Source organism: Lutra lutra, chromosome 8 (genome assembly GCF_902655055.1).
Source record: "Lutra lutra chromosome 8, mLutLut1.2, whole genome shotgun sequence".
Lineage (NCBI taxonomy): Eukaryota > Metazoa > Chordata > Mammalia > Carnivora > Mustelidae > Lutra > Lutra lutra.
Window position 1 is genome coordinate 74,782,496 of NC_062285.1, and position 22,368 is coordinate 74,804,863.

At 38.5% G+C, this 22,368-nt stretch overlaps 1 protein-coding gene across 1 annotated transcript in view; it reads left to right on the forward strand.

Annotated features, from left to right (window-relative positions):
• The first annotated feature begins 10,657 nt into the window (after positions 1 to 10,657).
• LOC125106940 (inositol 1,4,5-triphosphate receptor associated 2-like) overlaps positions 10,658 to 22,368 on the forward strand; it is a 41,634-nt gene continuing 29,923 nt past the window's right edge. Inside the window, exons 1-2 of the mRNA XM_047741514.1 lie at positions 10,658 to 10,677; positions 16,431 to 17,035. Of these exons, the coding sequence (XP_047597470.1) occupies positions 16,444 to 17,035 (592 nt within the window). The 5' untranslated portion in view covers positions 10,658 to 10,677; positions 16,431 to 16,443. The remainder of the gene's footprint in view (positions 10,678 to 16,430; positions 17,036 to 22,368) is intronic.

The following is a 22,368-nucleotide window of genomic DNA, read 5'->3' on the forward strand; positions in this document are numbered from 1 at the left end:
CTAACAGACAGTGTAAGAGCATTCTTCTTACTTGTCAACATCTCTCGTTTCCTCACTTATTAATTTTAACCATTCTGACCAGTGTTTGCTGGTATCTCATTGTGGTTTTGATTTGTATTTCCCTGATGCTGAGTGATGTGGAGCACTTTTTCATACGTCTATTGGCCATTTGTATGTCTTCTTTGGAGAAATGTCTGTTCATGTCTTCTGCCCATTTCTTGATTCAATTATTTGTTCTTTGGATATTGAGTTTGATAAGTTTTTTTTTTAATTTTTTAAACAAGATTTTATTTATTTATTTGACAGACAGAGGTCACAAGTAGGCAAGAGAGGCAGGCAGGGAGTGAGAGGAGGAAGCAGGCTCTCCGCAGAGCAGAGACCCCGATGTGGGGCTCGATCTCAGGACCCTGGGATCATGACCTGAGCCAAAAGCAGAGGCTTTAACCCACTGAGCCACCCAGGTGCCCCGAGTTTGATAAGTTTTTTTTTTTATAGATTTTGGATACTAGCCCTTCTTTATCTGATAAGACATTTGCAAATATCTTCTCTCATTCTGTCAGTTGTCTTTTGGTTTTGTCAACTGTTTTCTTTGCTGTGCAAAACATTTTTATCTTGACAAAGCCCCAAAAGTTTATTTTTGCCTTTGTTTCCCTTGCCTTTGGAGACATGTTTAGCAAGACGTTCTTGCAGCTGAGGCCAAAAGAGGTTGCCGCTTGTGTTCTCTAGGATTTTGATGGATTCCTGTCTCACATTTAGGTCTTTCATCCATTTTGAGTCTATTTTTGTGTATGCTACAAGAAATTGGTCCAGTTTTATTCTTCTGCATGTGGCTATCCACTTTTTCCAATGCCATTTGTTGAAGAGACTGTCTTTTTTCCATTGGACATTCTTTCCTGCTTCATTGAAGATTAGTTGAGCATAGAGTTGAGGGTCTATTTCTGGGCTCTCTATTCTGTTCCATTGATCTGTGTGTCTGTTTTTGTGCCAGTACCATGCTGTCTTGATGATTACAGCTTTGTAATAGAGCTTGAAGTCCAGAATTGTGATGCACCACTTTGGTTTTCTTTTTCAACATTCTTTTGGCTATTTGGGATCTTTTCTGGTTCCATACAAATTTTAAGATTATTTTTTGCAGCGCAGTGAAAAAAGTTGATGGTATTTTGACAGGGATTGCATTGATTGTGTAGATTGCTTTAGGTAGCATAGACATTTTAATAATATTTGTTCTTCCAATCCATGAGCATGGAACATTTTTCCATTTCTTTCTGTCTTCCTCAATTTCTTTCATGGGCATTCTGTAGTTTTCTGAGTACAGAATCTTTGCCTCTTTGGTTAGGTTTTATTTCTAGGTATCTTACGGGTTTTGGTCTTGCTTTTTTATCCAATCTGATATCCTGTGTCTTTTGATTGGGGATTTAGTCCATTTACATTCAGAGTAACTGTCAAAAGATATGAATTTAGTGACGTCGTATTACCTATAAAGTCACTGTTTCTGTATATCATCTCTGTTCCTTTCTGGTCTATGTTACTTTTGTTATCTTTCTTCACTTAAAGGATCCCCTTTAATATTTTTTGCAAGGCTGGTTTAGTGATCAGATTCTTCTAGTTTTTTTTGTTTGTTTGTTTGTTGTTTGTTTTTTGTTTTTTGGTCCTGGTAACTTTTTATCCTATTTTGAATGACAACCTTGTATAAAGTATTCTTGGCTGCATATTTTTCTCATTTGGTACCCTGAATATATCATGCCAATCCTTCCTGGCCTGCCAGGTCTCTGTGGATAGATCTGCTGCCAGTCCAATGTTTCTATCTTTGTAGGTTATGGACCTCTTGACCCGAGGTGCTTTCAGGGTCTTTACTTTGTCTCTGAGATTGGCAAGCTTGACTGTTATATGTCAAGGTATAGGCCAATCTCTGGCCTTTTTTTTTTTTTGAGGGGTTTTCTCTGTGCCTCCTGGACTTAAATGCCTGTTTCCTTCCTCAGATTAGGGAAGTTCTTTGCTATAATTTGCTTCAATATACCTTCTGCGCACTTTCTTTTTTCTTCTTCTGGGATCCCAATTATTCTGATATTGTTTTTCTTTATAGTATCACTTATCTCTTGAATCCTTTCTTCATGATCCACTAGTCATTTAGCTTTCTTCCTCAGCCTCTTTATTCTCCATCGTTTTGTCTTCTATATCACTACTTCTCTCTTCTACCTCACTTATCCTAGATGTTAGAGCCTCCATTTTTTATTATACCTCATTATTAGCCTTTTAAACTTGATTGGATTTTAGTTCTTTTATTTCTCCAGAAAGGGCTTCTTTAGTGTTGTCTTGTGCTTTTTTCAAGTCTAGCTAGTATTTTTATTATTGTAATTCTGAACTCTAGTTCTAACCTCTTACTTATGTCCATACTGACTAGGTCCCTGGCAGTCCGTACTGCCACTCGTTCTCTTTTTTTTTTTTTTTTTTAAGATTTTATTTATTTATTTGACAGAGATCACAAGTAGGCAGAGAGGCAGGCAGAGAGAGAGAGAGAGAGAGAGAAGATGAAGCAGGCTCCCTGCGGAGCAGACAGCCCGATGTGGGGCTTGATCCCAGGACCCTGGGATCATGACCTGGGCCGAAGGCAGAGGCTTTAACCTACTGAGCCACCGAGGCACCCCTCGTTCTCTTTTTTGAGGTGAGTTTTTCCATCTTGTCATTTTGTCCAGAGAAGAATGGATGAACGAGAGAACAAAGTACTGAAATGGCAACAACAACCCCTAGTAAACAAATCAGAAGAGACCCCAAACCAAATAAATAAATAAGTAAAAATTTAAAGAGAGAGAGAGAATATAATCAGACAGGTGAATAGGACAGAGCAATACACTGGATCCTGTGTGTATTGTGGTGTTTGTTAGAAAACTGGATCCCAAAATTGTAAAGAAAGAATAATTTATGTGTGCAAAAGTAAAATTAAATACAATGAAAAGATAGAATGTAACTATAAAGATGAAAATTAAGAAAGACTTTAAAGAATAGAGAATATAATCAGATCGGTGATGAGAACAGAGCAATACACTAGATTCTGGGTGTACTTTTGTCTGTAGAAGAAATTGCATTCCAAAATTATAAAGAAAGAAAAACTTTTATATATATAAAAACAAAATTATGTACAATGAAAGGATAGAATGTAACTGTAAAAATGAAAAATTAAAAAGACTCTTAAAAAAAGAATTGACAAAATAAGAAATTGGTTGAAAAGGAAAGAGAAAAAAATAAAAATTAAAAGACTAAAGAATTATGAGAACAAAACCATGAATTCTATATACTATTTTCCCTTATCCCTGGAGTTTTGCAGTTCTGTGTGGTCGGTAAACTTGGTTTTAGTTGTAAGTTCTTGTTGATCTTCTGGGGGAGGGGCCTGTTGTGTTGATTCTCAGGTATCTTTGCCCCAGGTGGAACTGCACTGCCTTTGCCAGGGGGCCTGGCTCAGTGTAAGTGGCTCAGGATTCCTCTGTGTGGCTTTTGGTCCCTGAAGGCTTTCGGTGCCTCTTTAGAGGATGAGAATGAAAATGGCAGCCTCCCAATCTCTGGCCTTAGAGTCAAAAGTTCACACTCACCACTCCTCAGTGCTCCAAAGAGGAAAAGCAGTCAATGAAGGAAAAGCAGTTCATGACCCAGTGTTTTTATCTCAGGCATGGGACCCACTTCGAGTCTCCAAACCCTGCACACTCCCGTGGTGCACACCCGCACCACTCCTCCTGGCAGAGCAGGGGTTGTCTCATCAGTTCTTCCACTTCTTGGACCCCTGCTTGGAGAGCAGTTGCCCAACCATGCTGCAGTGTGGGGTACATGGCAACCCTAAACTGAGAGCCCATTCCTAGGCTCACTGATTGCAGCCAGCTTCCCCACTCCAATGCTTGAAAACTCCATCATGCTCAGGCACCCCCGGTCTTCCTGTGACCTCGGAGATCCTGAGACCACACTGTCCCATCTGGGATTCTGCCCCACTTTGCCACCTGAGTGCCTTTCAGACAGGACACCTCTCATTACAGCAGATTTCTGAAAGATCTGATTTTGCCCTCTGCTGCTTTATCACTTTCCAATAGCTGGCTTCCAGACACTCCTGCAACCCACAGTTTATCTTCCAATATTTTGCCTTTGATTCAATTCTCCACACCTACCTTGCAGAAATTGGTTGATTTTCTATTTGTGGAATTGCAGAAATTCTTTTCTTAGATCTCTGATAGAGTTCATAGGTGTTTAGAATGATTTGATAGCTGTCTAGCTGAATTTCTTAAACCAGACAAAACTATGGTCTCCTATTCCTCCACCATTTTACAAACTCAAGCCTACCTATGGTTCCTTATTGTCATTTCTCCTCCTGGGTTATTGATATAAACATCTAATTAATCTCACCCTTTCTACACTTGACCCTTTACAATTTACACATTTATTCAGAGCACTTATCTCTCTCCTTAAAATCTTTCCAATGGCTTCCCATCTCACTCAGTAGAAGTTAATGTCCTTCTATAATCCTAAGGCCCTACATAATTTTTCTCTTCCACTGATGCTCTAACCTCATTCCCTACTATTCTTTTCTATTCTTTTCACTTTAGTCACACTGGCCTCCTTGCTGTTGAAAGGTGAAATCCTAATTTGCCAGGCAAATTTATGCCTCAGGACCTTTGTACTTGCTCTTCTGCCTGGATGCATTTCCTCTGACTAGCTCCTTCACTTTCCAAAGGTCTTTATTCAAGTCAACCTTCTGGTGAGCTCTTCCATGGCTCACTATCTACAATTGTGAAATCCTAATTTGCCAGGCAAATTTATGCCTCAGGACCTTTGTACTTGCTCTTCTGCCTGGATGCATTTCCTCTGACTAGCTCCTTCACTTTCCAAAGGTCTTTATTCAAGTCAACCTTCTGGTGAGCTCTTCCATGGCTCACTATCTACAATTGCAAGCCTTTCTCCAAACTCATTCATCATATTCCCTTTATTTTATTTTTTTTTTGTTCAGTATTTATCAGAGTGTAACATACTGTATATTTGTGTGAGTTATATTAACTTCATGTCTCCTTTGGTAGGAAGCAAGTTCCATGAAGCAAGATGTTTGTCTTTTTTGTTCATTGTGTGTCCTCAGAACTAAGACATGCTTGGAAAACAAAGTCGTCAATATTTGTCAAATGAATGAATTATAATGCTGAGAACACGAGGAAAATATACAGACTGACAAGACAAACATACACAGTCATGCTCACTTTTATACAAATTGGTAATAACTATTATTAAAAGTAGTTTTTATTTTATTCTCAATATTCCCATATGAAAAGTGGAGTTCTGCACTCACACATCACTTAAAACTTTAGAATTATGGACCACTACAAATAGGTGTGATTTTTTTTAACTTTAGCAAATTCCGACAGTGATTTTTTAAAATTGTGATATAAAATGTTATCATTCTTATGACATAACTATTTGAGCACTCGAAAATAATCACAAAGTAGAGCACAAGAGAAATAAGTAGGTTTATTAATGATCCGGGTCTTGAATTTCAACTCATTACCAGCAGAGGGTGCTACTGATCCACATTTTCATACACATGTTAAAAAAGAATTTTGCTGATTTTAAAATCCGCAGGTTTCTGGGGCACCTGGGTAGCTCAGTGGGTTAAAGCCTCTGCCTTCGGCTCAGGTCATGATTCCAGGGTCCTGGAATCGAGCCCCGTGTCAGGCTTTCTGCCCAGCAGGGAGCCTGCTTCCACCTCTCTATCTGCCTGCTTCTGATCTCTGCCTGTCAAATAAATAAATAAAATCTTAAAAAAAAATAAAAATTAAAAAATATAAAATCAGCAGGTTTCAACACTGTAAATGACAATATCTTACAAATCTACATGAAAAGGTAATGGATCAACCACCCAAAAATAATGACTTGAGTTTTAAAAGTCTGTTGTTTTATTCTTTTTTTAGTATTTATTTAAAATGATATTTTACATAGATATGGTATAAATAATTAAATCTCTCTTCTACCCCTTCCTTAAACTGCCACTTTTCCTTTCCAAGGTTATCATTGTCTCTAGTTTCTTCTGTATTTATGTGTATGTTTGTTTTGTGTTTAATCAAAATGATTTAATCAAAATAAAAAAGGATGTAAGTACTGTCCTTTATCTTAGAATCAATTTATAACTTGACTACATAATTTTGGGATTCCATATTAGCACTTATAAAATATCTTTCTTTTAAACATCTGTATTTTATTCTAATGTGTTAATGAACTGTGATTTATATAACCAGTATCTTTTTGAAGGATGAAAAGATTGTTTTCAATATTTTACCATTCCAAACAAAATAATATAATAAATACAGTCTTATATTTATATTTGTAAATATATGTAAATATATCTGTAGGTTAAATTCCTAGAAAAAATTTGGTAGCCCTTTGAAAAGTAATGAAGGTGAAATCCTATTTCCCTGGATACCACAATAAATTCAAATGTATTCAATCATGAAATTACTACGAAAAAAATGGGAAATTTTTTTTTTGTGATTTTGGAGTCAGGAAGGCCTTCCTAAGGTTAACACAAACTCAGAATTCACACAGAAAAGTTGAAATTTAACTGTATTTAAAAAAAAAAGTCTGCATGGCAAAAATTAGCAAAAACCAAATATAGAAATGAAAATTGTACAAATAAATTGCTAATGCATGTTAAAAAGAAATGAATTTCTTAATATACAAAGAACTTTTGTAAATTTATAAAATCAAGCCCCTGTTGACAAATGGCCAAGGAATACAAACAAACAGAATGTAGAAATATAAATGGCTTTTAACACATGAAACTGTCATAAGTAGAGAAATGCGAATTAAAATGGCGTGATGCCATATTTCACCTATAAGATTGGCAAAGATCAACACATTGTGTGTGATGAGAATGTAGGGAACAAAGCAGATGCACAGATTGTTGGCGAGATGATAAATTGATATAATCTCTATGGAAACCGATTTGGCAATAGCTACCAAAATTTTCAAAAAGAAGGTTGAAGAAGTTGTTTTTTTTTTCTTTTAGTCAAATCTCCTTCTTTCAATTATCTATATGTACACAACCAAAAGAAAAGGCTACACAGAGTTTAAAAACAAATCCGAAATATTTTAAGAGAGGTACTATGGGAGCCCCTGGGTGGCTCAGTCAGTTAAGCTTCTGCCTTCAGCTCAGGTCATGATCCTAGGATCCTGGGATGGAGCCCTATATCGGGGATCCTGCACAGCAGAGTCTGCTTGTCCTTCTCCTTCTCGCCCTGCCGGTACCCCCAGCTCATCCACTCTTTCTCAAATAAACAAATAACATCTTTAAAAAAGAAAAAAAAAAAAGGGAAGTGTCTTTTGTGTAATGTGGGTAACAACCATTTTGGGCTTTGGAAATGTATATGAGAACCAAAATTATCTCTTCGCCCATATCAGTCAAAGTCCCTTAGCAAACAGACGGCAGTTTCTTCTTAAAAGGGGAGGCTGAAAAGATTTTCATCCATGAAGGTGTGGGCAGGGTTAAGAGAAACAGTAGGAAGAAGGGAGCATCCCCTGGTGTTGGCATGATGGCTTTAGGAAGCCTTTACCATCCCCAGCAAGAGCCAGCGGAAGGTACAGAAGTACAGAGCCAAGCGAGAACTGTTACTCCTGCTCTGCATCTGGGTAGATGTGGAAATGCAGCAGATGATTTTCATTCAGCTAGTATGCATCTTGGTAGTATCTTCAGAGCCTTGCTTTATTTCCACTTCCCTCCAAAAAGGAATCGCCAAATTTTTTTTTCAAAATGTTCGCTTCAGAACGGGACCCATAGATCACTTACTTTCCAATCCTTTTCTTTCCAGGATAGTATCTTTATGAAAGTTGGCTTCCTGAAGACGTTGATATTGTTTACTAAAGTTTAATTAAAAGAAATTTAAAGATGATGACACATAGAATATAAGAGCATTACAGAGTATATTATAAGACATTGTGCATTTTACATAGAGTGGGCTTTGAAAAATAAAATGCATGTTATGTTTGGCTATACTGAAGGAGTCTTTAAACAGTTTTCTTTCCTTCTAATAGTGCCCCCCCCTTCTTCCACCCCCTCCAATCTACTTTTGTTTGGACAAAGTGAGTCGCTTGGATTAAGCAGAGTTAATCTCAGAGACCGAGCTTCTGGCTAATGTCTAGCAACATTAAAGACTGAGTTAGAAAGGGATATACGGGGCACTTGGGTGGCTCAGTCGGTTGAGGGACTGGGATCAAGTCCCACAACCAGCTCCCTGTTCAGTGGGGAGCCTGCTTCTCCCTCTCCATCTGCCCCTCCCCCCTGCTTGTGTTCTCTCTCTCATAAATTAAAAAAAGAAGAAGAAGAAGAAAAAAGGGATATGCATTATTTGAAAATCTTTTTCTTCTTTTCTTTTTTTTCTCATGTACATAAATAAGATTGCATTTCCTTGCAGTGTCCCTCAGTGGTTCTCGGATACAAGACAGGCAGTTACTTTCAGGTCTGGCAACATTGGGGGCCCAGCCTGGTCAGCGTGCCTTAAAGGGATATGACGTGGCAAGTAAACACCATGCTGTCATCAACTCTCTCTAGAGTATTCAAAACCCGTAGTCTAGTCTTGGTTTTGTTTTGTTGTTGTTTGTTGTTGTTGAGTCTGCATTTTATCCCTTTCTACTCTCTCCTCTGTTCACAAAGCACATGTTTGGGTGGGAGAAGCTGTTTTGGTGGAGACTGCATGTTTCTGGCTGCCTTGGGACAGGCACAGGCATCACCAGCTTGTGCTCTCCACAGCAGAGATCATGATATGAGCACATTCTCTTAGAATCCTATGAGGCAAACAGTAAATAAATAATGGAACAATATATTCATCTAATTCATTGCACATCCATTGGAATTTATTGTTCAGTCTCTTCCTTTCACTACTTTGAGAAACATCAGGTGTAATACACTTCCGGGAGCAGGAAGTAAGAGTACAGTTTGCCAGACAGGTGATATGGTCTAGTGGATTCAGAATTTTAATATTATTTTTGGCTCCACCACTGGCTTCCTTTATGACTAGGAGGGAAATCTTTCTGGGTGTAGCTAGTTTCGGTATCTGTGGATTGATAAGACGGTCACAAGTATAGATGTTACGATAGTCCACTTTATGGAAAATTAAACAGAGCAAGTCAGTGAAAGGAATGGGTTAATTGGTTATTTCTTTCTGGGTACTCTTTTGTGCTTTAAGAGTACTTTTTTTTTTTTTTTTAAGATTTTATTTATTTATTTGAGAGAGAGAGAGCACAGGCAGAGGGAGAAGCAGGCTCCCTGCTGAGTAAGGAGCTTGATGTGGGGCTCCATCCCGGGACCCTAGGATCATGATCTGAGCTGAAGGCAGGCGCCCAACCGATTGAGACACCCAGGCATCCCAAGAGTACATTTAATATTTGAATACATTAAAGGAGTTTGAGAAGGTGCATCATACATGTGCTATCTCATTACATCCCTACGGCAAACCTAGGAGGTCATTCATTGTGCTGATTTTGCAAATAAACTGAAACACGGAGTTCAGTAATTTGTCCGAGGTCCCAAAACCAATTGGGCAGAGCTGGGATTTGAACTCAGGGTATCTGAATCCAGAGTCCCAACTCTGAACTACTACACGTCACCCACTTCTCTGGGGACAGAAATGACCCACAGGAACAGGAGTAAATATAAAAATCTAGATATCACAAAAATAGATTTTCAGAACCCCCCAGGCGGGGTGAGGAAGAGAGAAAATAGAAGAGAAGTAGGAAATCAGCCGTGCTCCAGGCTGTGAAGCATGTGATTAGGGACGGCAGGGTCTGGCTAGAGAAGCCCAGGGAGGCAGTAAGCAAAGCAGACAGTTCTGAGAACCAAATGTTCCAGTTAGGATGTTTCACGTTGTATGTGGAGAACCCTGAAGCTGGTTTGCTTGTTTGTTAGTTTTGTTTTTAAGATGTCTGTCCTCCCCCTTGAAGGGGAAATGGCCTTACAAAGAAATGTCCTGCATGTCTGAATCTGCGTGCATCTTCCCTAAGCAGACTTGGCATTTCAGTCTTCTACAATCTCCCACCTGCCTCGCGGTTCTGTTTACCCAGGGCTGCCGGGCAGTTCGCGGAGTCCACCTACTTGGAAAACACTTCTCAGCTGCCGCGGGCCTCTCCCGGTGCTGCCCTCCGCGGGGTTGAACGTACCGCTCCGGCACTTCTTTGCTTAATTATTGCACTTTGTGTAGTCGACATACTGCGTCTGCCCAACCGGAGACGGTCCCTTAAGAGGTCACGAGGATGTCTTTAGTGTTTTTAGAAACCGTCCAGCACTTGGCCCAACAGAAACGTAGGGAATTTAAGTCAGAAAGTGACTTTTTTCCATCCTGATTACAGACAGTATGTACTGGGTGATGTTTATTTTGTTATTACCGCGGCGGGGAGCGCACCAAAATGGTCTCGCTCTGGCCCAAGCAGGGGTCCCCCTTCCTCTCCGGCTCTCCTCCCCCTCCCATTCCCAAGATCTCGGTGTGGACCAACACAGCAGGTGCCAACACGGCAGGTGCCGCTGATCGCAGGCTTCGCTCTCCTCCGGCTGAAGCTCGTCTCTGCGCTTGCCCCATAAAGCCGGGCGGGATTAGCTCCAGCCCCTCGCCTGATCCTGCGGGCCTCCGCTCTGCGGTCTGTTTTCGGAAGACGGTTCTTAGAGTGCTGGTAAAGTGAAAATAAGGTGGTGAGTTTTCCCCCAACTAAACAGCTAAAGTTTGGCGGATGCTGCCCTTTAGTCGTTTAAGGTCAAGAAAGTCCTTTTCTAAGCAGGGAAAAGCCATCCCAGGGGTAGCCTCCGTCTTCTCACCCCCAGCCTCAAACTCCCTATGCTTGTGGTGATAAAGCTAGGTTCCCCCCCCCCCCCCAGAGATGCTGCTTTCACTACAAGCCAATCCCTAAATTGTTTTCAAAGGGGACTTTTAGATACCTAAGTTCCTGAACTGTCATTTCCAGCCTTAGTCATTGGGCATGTGTGTTAGTGGAAAGTAGTTATGGGGTTTTATAGACCCCCCAAGAACATGGGACCACCTGAGGGTTTTTTTTAATATTTTTATTAACATATATTGTATTATTTGCTTCAGGAGTACAGGTCTGTGAATCCTCAGTCTTACAGAATTCACAGCACTCACCATAGCACATACCCTCCCCAATGTCCATAACCCAGTCACCCATCCCTTCCCCCCACTACCCAGCAACCCTCAGTTTGTTTCCTAAGATTAAGAGTCTCTTGTGGTTTGTCTCCCTCCCGGAGGATCACCTGAATTCTTGCATTTAGAGATTTCAGGTTAAGCGTATGTGTAACTATGCTATTTCAGGAATTGTTCCAGTATGAGATGTTTATAATTTAAGTTTGGTGTGACCCAGCCAAGGAGCTTAATATAACACGGTTAAGTGAATGGTGGGAGGGGAGAGTCCCGTTCTGTGCCAGCTTGCATTTATTAGTAATCAAACAGGTTTGCTGATGAGACTCGCTGAGCAATTACTAAATCTGGGACTTGTGGTTTGCAAATCATTTTGACTAACAGCTGCTGTCACCTATCTTAGGACAAGAAAAAGTAAGTGTTATTTTATCACACTACATATTAGTCACACAGAGACTAAAAACAGTATAATTTTGGCAAATATAAAATTTACTGGTTAAGTCGAAAATCATGTTCTGCCCTTGCACTAGGCTCACTAAAGATGACTTTCCTGGGAACATCTCAGTGACTGTTTCTTCGGTCTCCATGAAGAGTTTACTGCCATCTGTTAGTGAAGGCCTCTTTTGGCAAAGGAATTTGTTTATCTACATACATACACAGATATTTGTAAAAAAAATTTTTACATCCTTTACTTAAGAGTTTTGCCTTAAATCTCCAACTGGGACTTGGGTGAAATATTTGTCCAAATTTCATAATTAAGTATTGGATGATTATTAAGATATGTCTACCTCATCTGAAGTTTGGAAGTTTAATGTTCAAGAAATAGTTGTTAGTAAAGGGAGAAAATACTTAAATGGTTAGTAAAGGTAAGATAATTACATTGTCAACATAATCTTTTGATTCAGGAGGCTTTCTAAAGAGCTTTTGAGTTAAACTCAAATCTTTTTTCAAGGATGTTACTTTTGTATCTCTATTTTTTGGAAAGAAATCCAACTATTTTTTAGTGATTGAAGAATATGGATATTGAAAAATACAAATTATGCCCTTATGTTTGTCTATTCCTAAAAAAATATGAAATATTCTCTATACTGTACATAAATAGTGAATTTATTCTGACTCCTTTAGGAAGTCAGAACAAATGTAGAAGATTTTGTTAAATCTCAGAGTATAAATGCCTAGAACTCTGCAGTTACATCACTGGTAAAAATTAAATATATAATGAGTAAACTTACTTTAGGTAAGAAGTCACATTTTAAAAAAAATTTTTTAAAAGATTTTATCCATTTAAGAGAGCACAAGCATGGGGAAGGGGCAGAGGGAGAGGAAGAAGCAGACTCCCTGCTGAGCAGGGAGCCTGACGCAGGCCTCCAGCCTCCATCCTGGGACCTGAAGATCATGACCGGAGCCAAAGGCACACACTTAACCAACTGAGCCACTCAGCCCCCCTACCCCCACAAATCACATTGTTTTATAGATGTTTCCAGGCCTCAGAAGCTTTTAATCATTGCTTTGGATCAGGGAGGTGGTTGAAAAGAGTTGACTAAAGAGGTTTACTGTATATATTAAAGCAATTCAGGCAATAACAATAAGGAGACTCAGATTCTAGAAATAACAATGAGGCGTAGTTCAATCAATGAGAAATAAAACACATGAAATAATTGGTTTAGATAATCTCTAACATTATTTTACATTCACTGAATTGAATCTAAATGGAAATTCCCAGATTTGCAGTCCCAGTGTTCTGTTTATAACCACAGACTTAGCAAACAATATAGCATTATGCATAGTGCGTGATGCAAAAGAGAGGCCCTTAATTTTTCCATCCTCACTCCCAAACTAGGATAACCCCCTATTATATGCTCCCAGAGCCCCTGGCACTTTTCTTTCCCAGTGTGTAATGATAGAGTTATCTCTGGGCTTTAGGGTTGCTAGATTTATCTAATAAAAATACAAGAGTCTCAGTGAAATTTGAATTTCAGATAAATGATTTTCCAGTATAAGTTTTTCCTGTGCAACTTTTGTGACCTACTTATATTAAAAAAATCAGCCCTTTATCTGAAATTCAGATTAAAAAAAAATATATATATTTTATTTGACAGCACAGCAGGCAGGGAGAGGGATAAGCAGGCTCCCCACTGAGTAAGGAGCATGATGTGGGGCTTGATCCCAGGACCCTGGGATCATGAGCTGAAGGCAGAGGCTTAACCCACTGAGCCACTCAGGCACCCCTGAAATTCAGATTTTCTTGGGCATCCTGGATTTAATGTGTATTCCCAGTAGCTTACTGGTTTGTATCTGAACTTCTTGCAGACTACAGGCCTTAGGAGAGTAGATACTCTCTGGAGCAGAGGTATTAGCACTTTCTAGGTACTTAATAAATATTGTTTGAGTGCCTAAAGGGCTGAGTGATATGGAGTACAACTGAGGTTCAGAGAATTTTAAAAAAAAGCATTTCTTGGGGCATCTGGCTGACTCAGTCAGAAGAGCATGTGACTCTGGATCTCTGGGTTGTGAGAACCCCACGTTGGGTGTAGACGTTACTAAAAATAATAAACTTAAAAAATGAACACTTCCCTTTGGGATTTCTACAAGTGTGCCATCTTTACACTGTAAATAGTCGATCAACTGCGGGAAATAAAAAGGAAAATCCATTTAAAAGAGACTCCAATGGTGCCTGGGTGGCTCAGTCTGTTAAGCATCTGCCTTCGGCTCAGGTCATGATCTCTGGGTCCTGGGATGGAGCCCCACATCTGCCTCCCAGCTCGGCAGGGAGTCTGCTTCTGCCTCTGCCTTTTACGAGTGTGCCCTCTCTCTCAATAAATCTTAAAAAAAAAAAAAAAAAATTCCAAGCAGCTGACCCTGCAAATATAATTAACTTCCAGTTTTTTTATTTATTTATTTGACAGACAGAGATCACAAGTAGGCAGAGAGGCAGGCAGAGAGAGAGGAAGGGAAGCAGGCGCCCTGCTGAGCAGAGAGCCCAATGCGGGTCTCGATCCCAGGACCCCAGGATCATGACCTGAGCCGAAGGCAGAGGCTTTAACCCACTGAACCACCCAGGCGCCCCTGGACTTGTGTTTTTAAATGTTATGGCAGATTGCAGCTAATCTCTTCTATTGAGATCTAAAACTGAAAAAGAGGTTTGGATGGGACAGACGGGAGAGGTTTCCAGGCCATATATGGAGGAGGTGGCCCAAATTTCAAAATCCTTATCACATCTTTTTGAACTCCGATGTTCTGCTTTATATTAGAAAAAGCAAAACAAATCAATTTTGAGAATGTTCATTAGCTCATGAAGAGCCAAGGTCTTAAGTGTACTCTTTAGTTCATAAACCATGGAGTGGTCACTTAGGTGAGTCATAGAAGTTTTGCAAACAGATGATAAAAGGAGAAAAATGCCTTGGAAAAACAAATAGAAATGCATGTCTTACATATTACAAATAGAAATGCGTGTCTTCTATGCTAGAAACATTAATCTGGCTCAGTCACAAATGCCCACAAGGCAAAGCCTTTCCCTGGAGCTTGAACAGCCTCCCACCTTAGTATCCAAGAAGGAGGGTAGACAGGATCTAAGAGTTTGAAGTTCCAGTTTTAGGGTTTCTATTAGCCTCATGCCCAACCTGTGCTTCCATTCTCTGACTCTTGAAAGGAAAACCAGTTCTTTCATATTGAGAACATTTGTAGATACCTAATCAGTCTTACAAGACTTTTTGCTCTCTTCTGTCATTCCCTCTACATCACTTCCTACCTCCCAGTGGAGAGATGAAGAACAGCTCCCATGTGGCCAGGGGAAATTCTCCAGAAAAGGTGGTAGCTGTGAGGAGTTGAGGGTCCACACTGGTGGGAGCTGGGGGAAAGGTCTACAAGCCTGGTATTTGTGTATATCCTATATGACTGTGGATTACCAGTGATGCTCGTAACAATGTATTGTGTACCTAGAAAAAAAAAGTCACATCATGGTTTTTGAATACAAGAGTTAAAATTGTTTTTGAGGAAACAACATGCATACACAGTTTAAACAATCAAAGGATAGAAGTCAAAGTTTAAATGGCAAACATGCAGTGCAGTTATAAAGCCTAGGAGAGAACAGAAAGAATAGATTCCAAAGAGTATGCACCAATTCCAGAATTGCCATAGAGGAATGTGTTTTAGGCTTGGCGTTGAAAAATAACCCTTGAGTATATGGAGAGGAGGGTATTGTCAAGTGGCAACACAAAGGTTATGATCATGACTGATTAGTAAAGGATTCTGCTGGTAGGAGCTTCATTGACTGTCCTCTTGAAGTAAATTGAAGCCAGATTGTGAGGATTTTTGGGTGTCTTCTTCTAAAGACCAGTATTTCCAAATACCCCTTCCAATTATAGTTCTTCTAAAATTTCTCTTCCTTTTGTTCATTTTCTATGAGGGGATTTTTAAAGAAAGATCTATGAATGGAAATCTTAAGGTCCTAAAAATCATCACTTTCGAACTCTAACTCTCTAGCTATTTGTAACTATTCAAACTACTGTAACTCTTTGCCTAGGCAAAATTTTGGACTTCTTTCCACAGGGCATATATAGTAAATTCTCATTAGATGAGAACCAGAACAGTACTCCAACAGGAACTGTAAGCAACTTCACCATCACCATCATATGTGACATATTATTATAAATGAAAAGCAGTATGGTTAGGAGTCCAGCCTCTGGAGTAGGACTGCCTGCGATCAAATCCGGCTCCAGCACTTATCTGGGGTGACTTTGTGTGTGTCTTATTTTCTCTTTACCTCGAAATGGAGATAATAGTAATGTCTACTTCATAGGGTTTTTTTTTTTTTAATATTTTATTTATTTATTTGACAGAGAGAGAGAGAGAGAGAGATCACAAGTAGTCAGAGAGGCAGACAGAGAGAAAGGGGGGAAGCAGGCTCCCTGCTGAGCAGAGAGCCCCATGCGGGGCTCGATCCCAGGACCCTGAGATCATGACCTGAGCCGAAGGCAGAGGCTTAACCCACTGAGCCACCCAGGCGCCCCCATAGGGTTGTTTTGAGAATGAAATGAGTTGATACATATAAAGAATATAGTACCATGCCTGGCACATGGCACATACTTTGTGTGTGTTAGCTGTGGTTGTTTTCAGGAAATTCGAGTGCCAATTAAACACATGGAAAGTTGTTCAAACCAATTGTTTAAAGACCTCTTAATCCCTCCACAGGTGACTTAGGACTAAATAGCATTGCTAGATTATTGTTGGGACAGTGCTAACTTAAAAACAACATGTCTACTTCTGCCTGCACTTTAGCCACTTCACCTGCATGATTGGAGGAAGATCAACAATGGCCGCTGTGAGGAAGGTCACTGACAAGCGGCATAACCCAGTGGAAAGCATCTGTAGAAAAATCAGAGCCATCCAAAAGAGAGAAGACATTTCAGATCCAGTTCGACAGATTCTCAAATACCAGTCGAGCAATTTTGATAGTCCGCAGATTAACACTGAGGAAGATATTGAAGAGGTTCTGAAGAACATGGCGACCACTCCTATTCCCTCGCCCAACACTTTCTTCTCAAGTACCTCGAGAGACAATGCCATCATTACATCTCCTCAAATAAGGTCTCCAAGAACCCCATCCATTTCTCATCTCTGCTCTCCCGAGAATGCCACATATCCTGTTCCTCTCACAAGTTCTGAACACCTCTCAAGGCCAAGACCTGAGAGCTGTCAGAATTCTACATCCTGGGCATCACAGACCAGGAAAGGGGAGCACTTCTCTACCAAGGATTTGAATAACCATTGTGAAAATCATTTTAATGCCTTAACACTTGACTTTGATTCAACCTCTGATAAAAACTCTGAATGTCTTACTCCTCAGGAATCAGTGGTGAAAAAATTATCTCTAAATGAAGCTGGTAAATATTAATCTTTTAATGTTTGTTCTTCCAATAAAGGAATAAGCATATCACTTCCTGAATACCCGAGTTAAAAAAAAAAAAACCCAATCCACATGATTAAAATTTGGATGAAAGCATTCATCTTTCCCTTTTTAAGTATGCTTCTTTCTTTCTCTTTCAAAAATTTTATTTTTTAAAATTATTTTTAAAAATTTTAATAGATGTGGGGCGCCTGGGTGGCTCAGTGGGTTGAAACCTCTGCCTTCGGCTCGGGTCATGATCCCGGGGTCCTGGGATCAAGCCCGGCATCGGGCTCTCTGCTCAGTGGGGAGCCTGCTTCCTCCTCTCTCTCTGCCTGCCTCTCTGCCTACTTGTGATCTCTGTCTGTCAAATAAATAAAATTTAAAAAAAAATTTTAATAGATGTATAATTGACCTGTTAATTTCACGTGTACAATGTAATGATTCAACAGTTATATACTTTATTAAGTGCTCACCATGGCAAATGTATTTAATGTCTGTCACCATGCAAAGTTATTACAATATTTTTTTAAAGATTTTATTTATTTATTTGACAGAGAGAGATCACAAGTAGATGGAGAGGCAGGCAGAGAGAGAGAGAGGGAAGCAGGATCTCTGCCAAGCAGAGAACCCAATGCGGGACTCGATCCCAGGACCCTGAGATCATGACCTGAGCCGAAGGCAGTGGCTTAACCCACTGAGCCACCCAGGCGCCCCTTATTACAATATTATTGACTATATTTCCTATGTTGTACTTTTCATCCTCAAGACTTACTTATTTTATAACTGAAAGTTTGTACCTCTTAATCCACTTCACCTATCCCGTCACCTACCTCCCCTCTGGCAATCATCAATTTGTTCTCTGTACTTTTTTAGTCTAATTTCTTTTTGTTTTATTTTGTTTTTTAGGTTCCACACATAAAGTATATGTTGTCTTTGTCTGATTTATTTCACTTAGCATAATGCCCTCTAGGTCTATCCATGTTATCCTGAATGGCAAGATTTTATTCTTTTTTATGGCTGAGTAATATTCCACTGGGTTCATATGCCAATTCTCCTTTATCCATTTATCAGTAGACATTTAGATCAGTTTACTATCCCACCAATAGTTTATAAGGGCTCTCTTTTCTCCATATCCTTACCAACACTTGTTATTCTTGACTTTTTAATACTGACTGGTATGAGGTGATATTTCATGGTGGTTCTGATTTATGTATCCCTGATGGTTAGTGATGTCAGGCATCTTTTCGTGTGCCTGCTGACCATCAGTATGTCTTTGGGGAAAATGTCTATTCAGTTCATCTCCCAATTTTTTAATTGGGTTATTTGGTTTTTTAGAATTGTTTGTTATTTATATATTTTAGATATTATCTTCTTACTGGATATATCATTTACAAATATCTTCTCCCATTCAGTTCATTGCCTTTTCATTTTATTGATGGTTTTCTAAGCTGTGCAAAAGCTTTTTAGTTTGATACGGTCCCAATACTTTTTTTCCTTTGTTTCATACTGAGGAGAATGATTCAGAAAAATATTGCTAAGGTCAATTTCCAAGAGTTTACTGCCTATGTTTTCTTTCAGGAGTTTTATGGTTTTAGCCTTTATGTTTTGATATTTAATCCATTTTAAGTTTATTTTGGTGTATGATATAAGGAGTTCACCTAGTTCCATTCTTTTCCATGTGGTTGTCCAGTTTCCCCAGTATTATTTATTGAATAGACTATCTTTTCTCTATTATACATTCATGTCTCCTTTGTCGTAGACTAATTGACAATGTAAGTATGGGTTTATTTCTGGGCTTTCTATTCTTCTATTGATTTATGTGCCAGTACCATACTGTTTTGATTACTACAGCTTTGTAATATAACTTGAAATCTGAGATTGTGATGTCTTCAGTTTTGTTCTTCTTTTTCAAGATAACATTGGCTACTACTTGAGATCTTTTGTGGTTCCATATAAATTTTAGTATTCTAGTTCTTTGAAAAAATACTTCTCAAAAATTTTAGGTAGGTAACATATAGTGCAGTATTGTTTCTGGAGTAGAATTCAGTGATTCCTCACTTACAACACCCAGTGCTCATCGTAACAGGTGCCCTCCTTAATACTCATCACCCATTTAGCCCACCGCCTACACACCTTCCCCTGTCAACCCTCAGTTTGTTCTCTATAGCTAACAATCTCTTATGGCTTATTTCCCTCTCTCCTTATTTTTTCCCCTTCCCATATGATCATCTGTTTTCGTTCTTAAATTCCACCTACGAGTGAGAGCATATGGTATTTGTCTTTCTCTGTCTGGCTTACTTCACTTAGCATAATATACTCTAGCTCCATCTATGTTGTTGCAAATGGCAAGAGCTCATTCTTTTTGATGGCTGAATAATATTGTGTTGTATATAAATATACCACATGTTCTTTATCCATTCAATAGTTGATTGACATTTGGGCTCTTTCTGTAGTTTGTTATTGATATGCTGCCATAAACATCAGGATGCATGTATCCTTTCGAATCTGTATTTTTGTATCCTTTGGGTAAATATTTAGTAATGCAATTCCTGGGTCGTAAAGTAGTTCTATTTTTAACAATTTGAGGAAACTCCATTCTATTCTCCAGAGTGGCTGCAGCAGTTGACATTCCCACTAACAGTGCAAGAGGTTTCCCTTTCTCTGCATCCTCACCACACCTGTTGTTTCTTGTGTTGTCAATTTTAGCTATCCTTACAAGTAGTAATATCTTGATAGAGATCACTCTAAGTTTATGGATTTCATTGAATAGTATGGATATTTTAACAATATTAACTCTTAAAACCCATGAGGATGGTATATCTTTCCCCTTTTGGGTATTGTTTTTAATTTCTTTCCTCAATATCTTATAGTTTTCAGACTACAGGTATGCCACCTCTTTAATTTTATTCCTAGGGAAATTATTCTTTTTGATACATTTGTAAATTGGATTGTTTTCTTAATTTCTCTGTTATTTTATTGGTGTGTAGAAATGCAACAGATTTCTGTATATTGATTTTGTATCCTGAGACTTCCCTGAATTCACTTATACTTCTAAGAGTTTTTGCTGTAGTCTTTAGGGTTTTCTATGTATAGTATGACGTTCTCTAGATATAGTGACAGTTTTACTTCTTCCTTACCAATCTGGCTGACTTTTATTTCTTATCTGATGACTGTGGCTAGGACTTCCAGTTCTATATTGAATAAAATTGATGTGAGTGGACACCCTTGTCTTGTACCTGATCTTAGAAGAAAAGCTTTCAGTTTTTCACGATTGCCTGTGATGTTAGCTTTGGGTTTTTCACAGAAGGCCTCCATTATATTGAGATATGCTTCCTCTAAACCTACTTTGTTGAGACTTTTTTTTTTTTAAATCATGAATAATGTTGTACTTTGTCAAATGCTTTTCTTGCATCTATTGAGATAATCATATGGTTTTAATCCTTAATTTTGTTAATGTGGTGTATCACATGGATTCGTTGATGTGTATAGAATCATCCCTGCATCAATGAGCTAAATCCCACTTGATTATGTGAATGATCCTTTAATATACTATTGAGATCAATTTGGTAATATCTTGTTGAGGATTTTTGCATTTATGTTCATCAGAAATACTAGTCTGTGGTTTCCTTTTTTGTAGTGTCTGTCTGATTTTGGTGTTAGGGTAATGAAGTCCTCATAGCATGAACTGGAAGCTTTCCTTTCTCTTATTCTTTGGAATAGTTTGAGAAGAATAGGTATTAACTCTTTAAATGTTTGATAGAACTCAACCGTGAAGCCATCTGCTCCTGGACTCCTGTTTGTTGGGAGTTTTTTATTACTGCTTCGATTTCATTACTAGTAAGTGGTCTGTTCAGATTTTCTGTTTCTTCCTGATTCAGTTTTGGGAGATTGTGTGTTTCTAGGAATTTATCTGTTTTATTTTTTTTTTAATTTTTATTTTCTTTATCTAATTTGTTTGTATACAACATCTTGTAGTCTTTTATAATCCTTTGTATTTCTGTGATATCAGTTGTAACTTCTGTTTCATTTCTGATCTGAGTCTTGGCTTTTATTTTTTTTTAATAAGTCTGGCTAAAAGCTTATCAGTTTTGCTTATTTTTTCAAAGAACCCAGCTCTTAGTTTCATTGATCTTTTTATTTTTTTTTCCAGTTTCTATTTCATTTATTTTTCCTGTTCCTCTACTTCTATTTCCTTTCTTCTGCCATCTTTGGACTTAACGCTTTTTTGCCTCTAATTCCATTAGGTGTAAAGTTAGATTGTTTTGTTTTAAAATATTTTATTTATTTATTTGACAGAGATCACCAGTAAGCAGAGAGGCAGGCAGAGAGAGCGGAGAAAGCAGGCTCCCTGCAGAGCAGAGAGCCTGATGCGGGGCTGGATCCCAGGACCCTGGGATCATGTTCTGAGCTGAAGGCAGAGCCTTTAACCCACTGAGCCACCCAGGTGCCCCTAAAGTTAGATTGTTTATTCGATATTTTTCTTGTTTCTTGAAGTAAGCCCATCTTGCTATAAACTTCCTTCTTAAAACTGTTTTTGCTAAGTCTCAAAGATTTTGAACAAAGATTTTGTATTTTCCAATTTCATTTTTCTCCAAGTATTCCTTGATTTCTTCTTTGACTTCCTCAGTGACCCTTAAGTTGTATACTAGTATGCTGTTTAGCCTCCAAGTGTTTTGTGTTTTTTCCAGTTTTTTTTTCTTCTTATAATTTATAGTTTCATAGTACTATGGTTGAAAAAGATGTTTGTATGATGTACAGTCTTCTTAAATTTACTGGTACTTATTTTGTGGCCTAATGACATCTATTCTGGAAAATATTCCATGTGCACTTGAATGTGTATTTTGTTTTTGAATGGAATATTCTGTATCTGTTAAGTCCATCTGCTATAATGTGTCATTTAAAGCCACTATTTCCTTATTAACTGTCTGGATGATCTTTCTATCGATGTGTGCTAAAGTCTCCTACTTTTACTGTATTACTGTCCCATTTCTTTCTTCATGTTTGTTAATAGTTGCTTTTTGTATTTAGGTGCCCTGTGTTGGGTGCATAGATATTTACAATTGTTATATCCTCTTGTTAAATTGATCCTTTTATCATTATGTAAATGGCCGTGATTATTTTTTGTTTCAATATGTTTTAAAGTGTATTTTGTCTAAGTATTGCTACCCCAGGGTTTTTTTTTTTTCTATTTGCATGAAATACCTATTTCTACCCTTTCACTTTCAGCCTTTATCATTTTAGTTTAGGATGTCTTATAGACAGCATATAGATGAGTCTTGCTTTTTATCTATTCACTCACCCTATGTCTTTTGATTGGAGCACTTAATC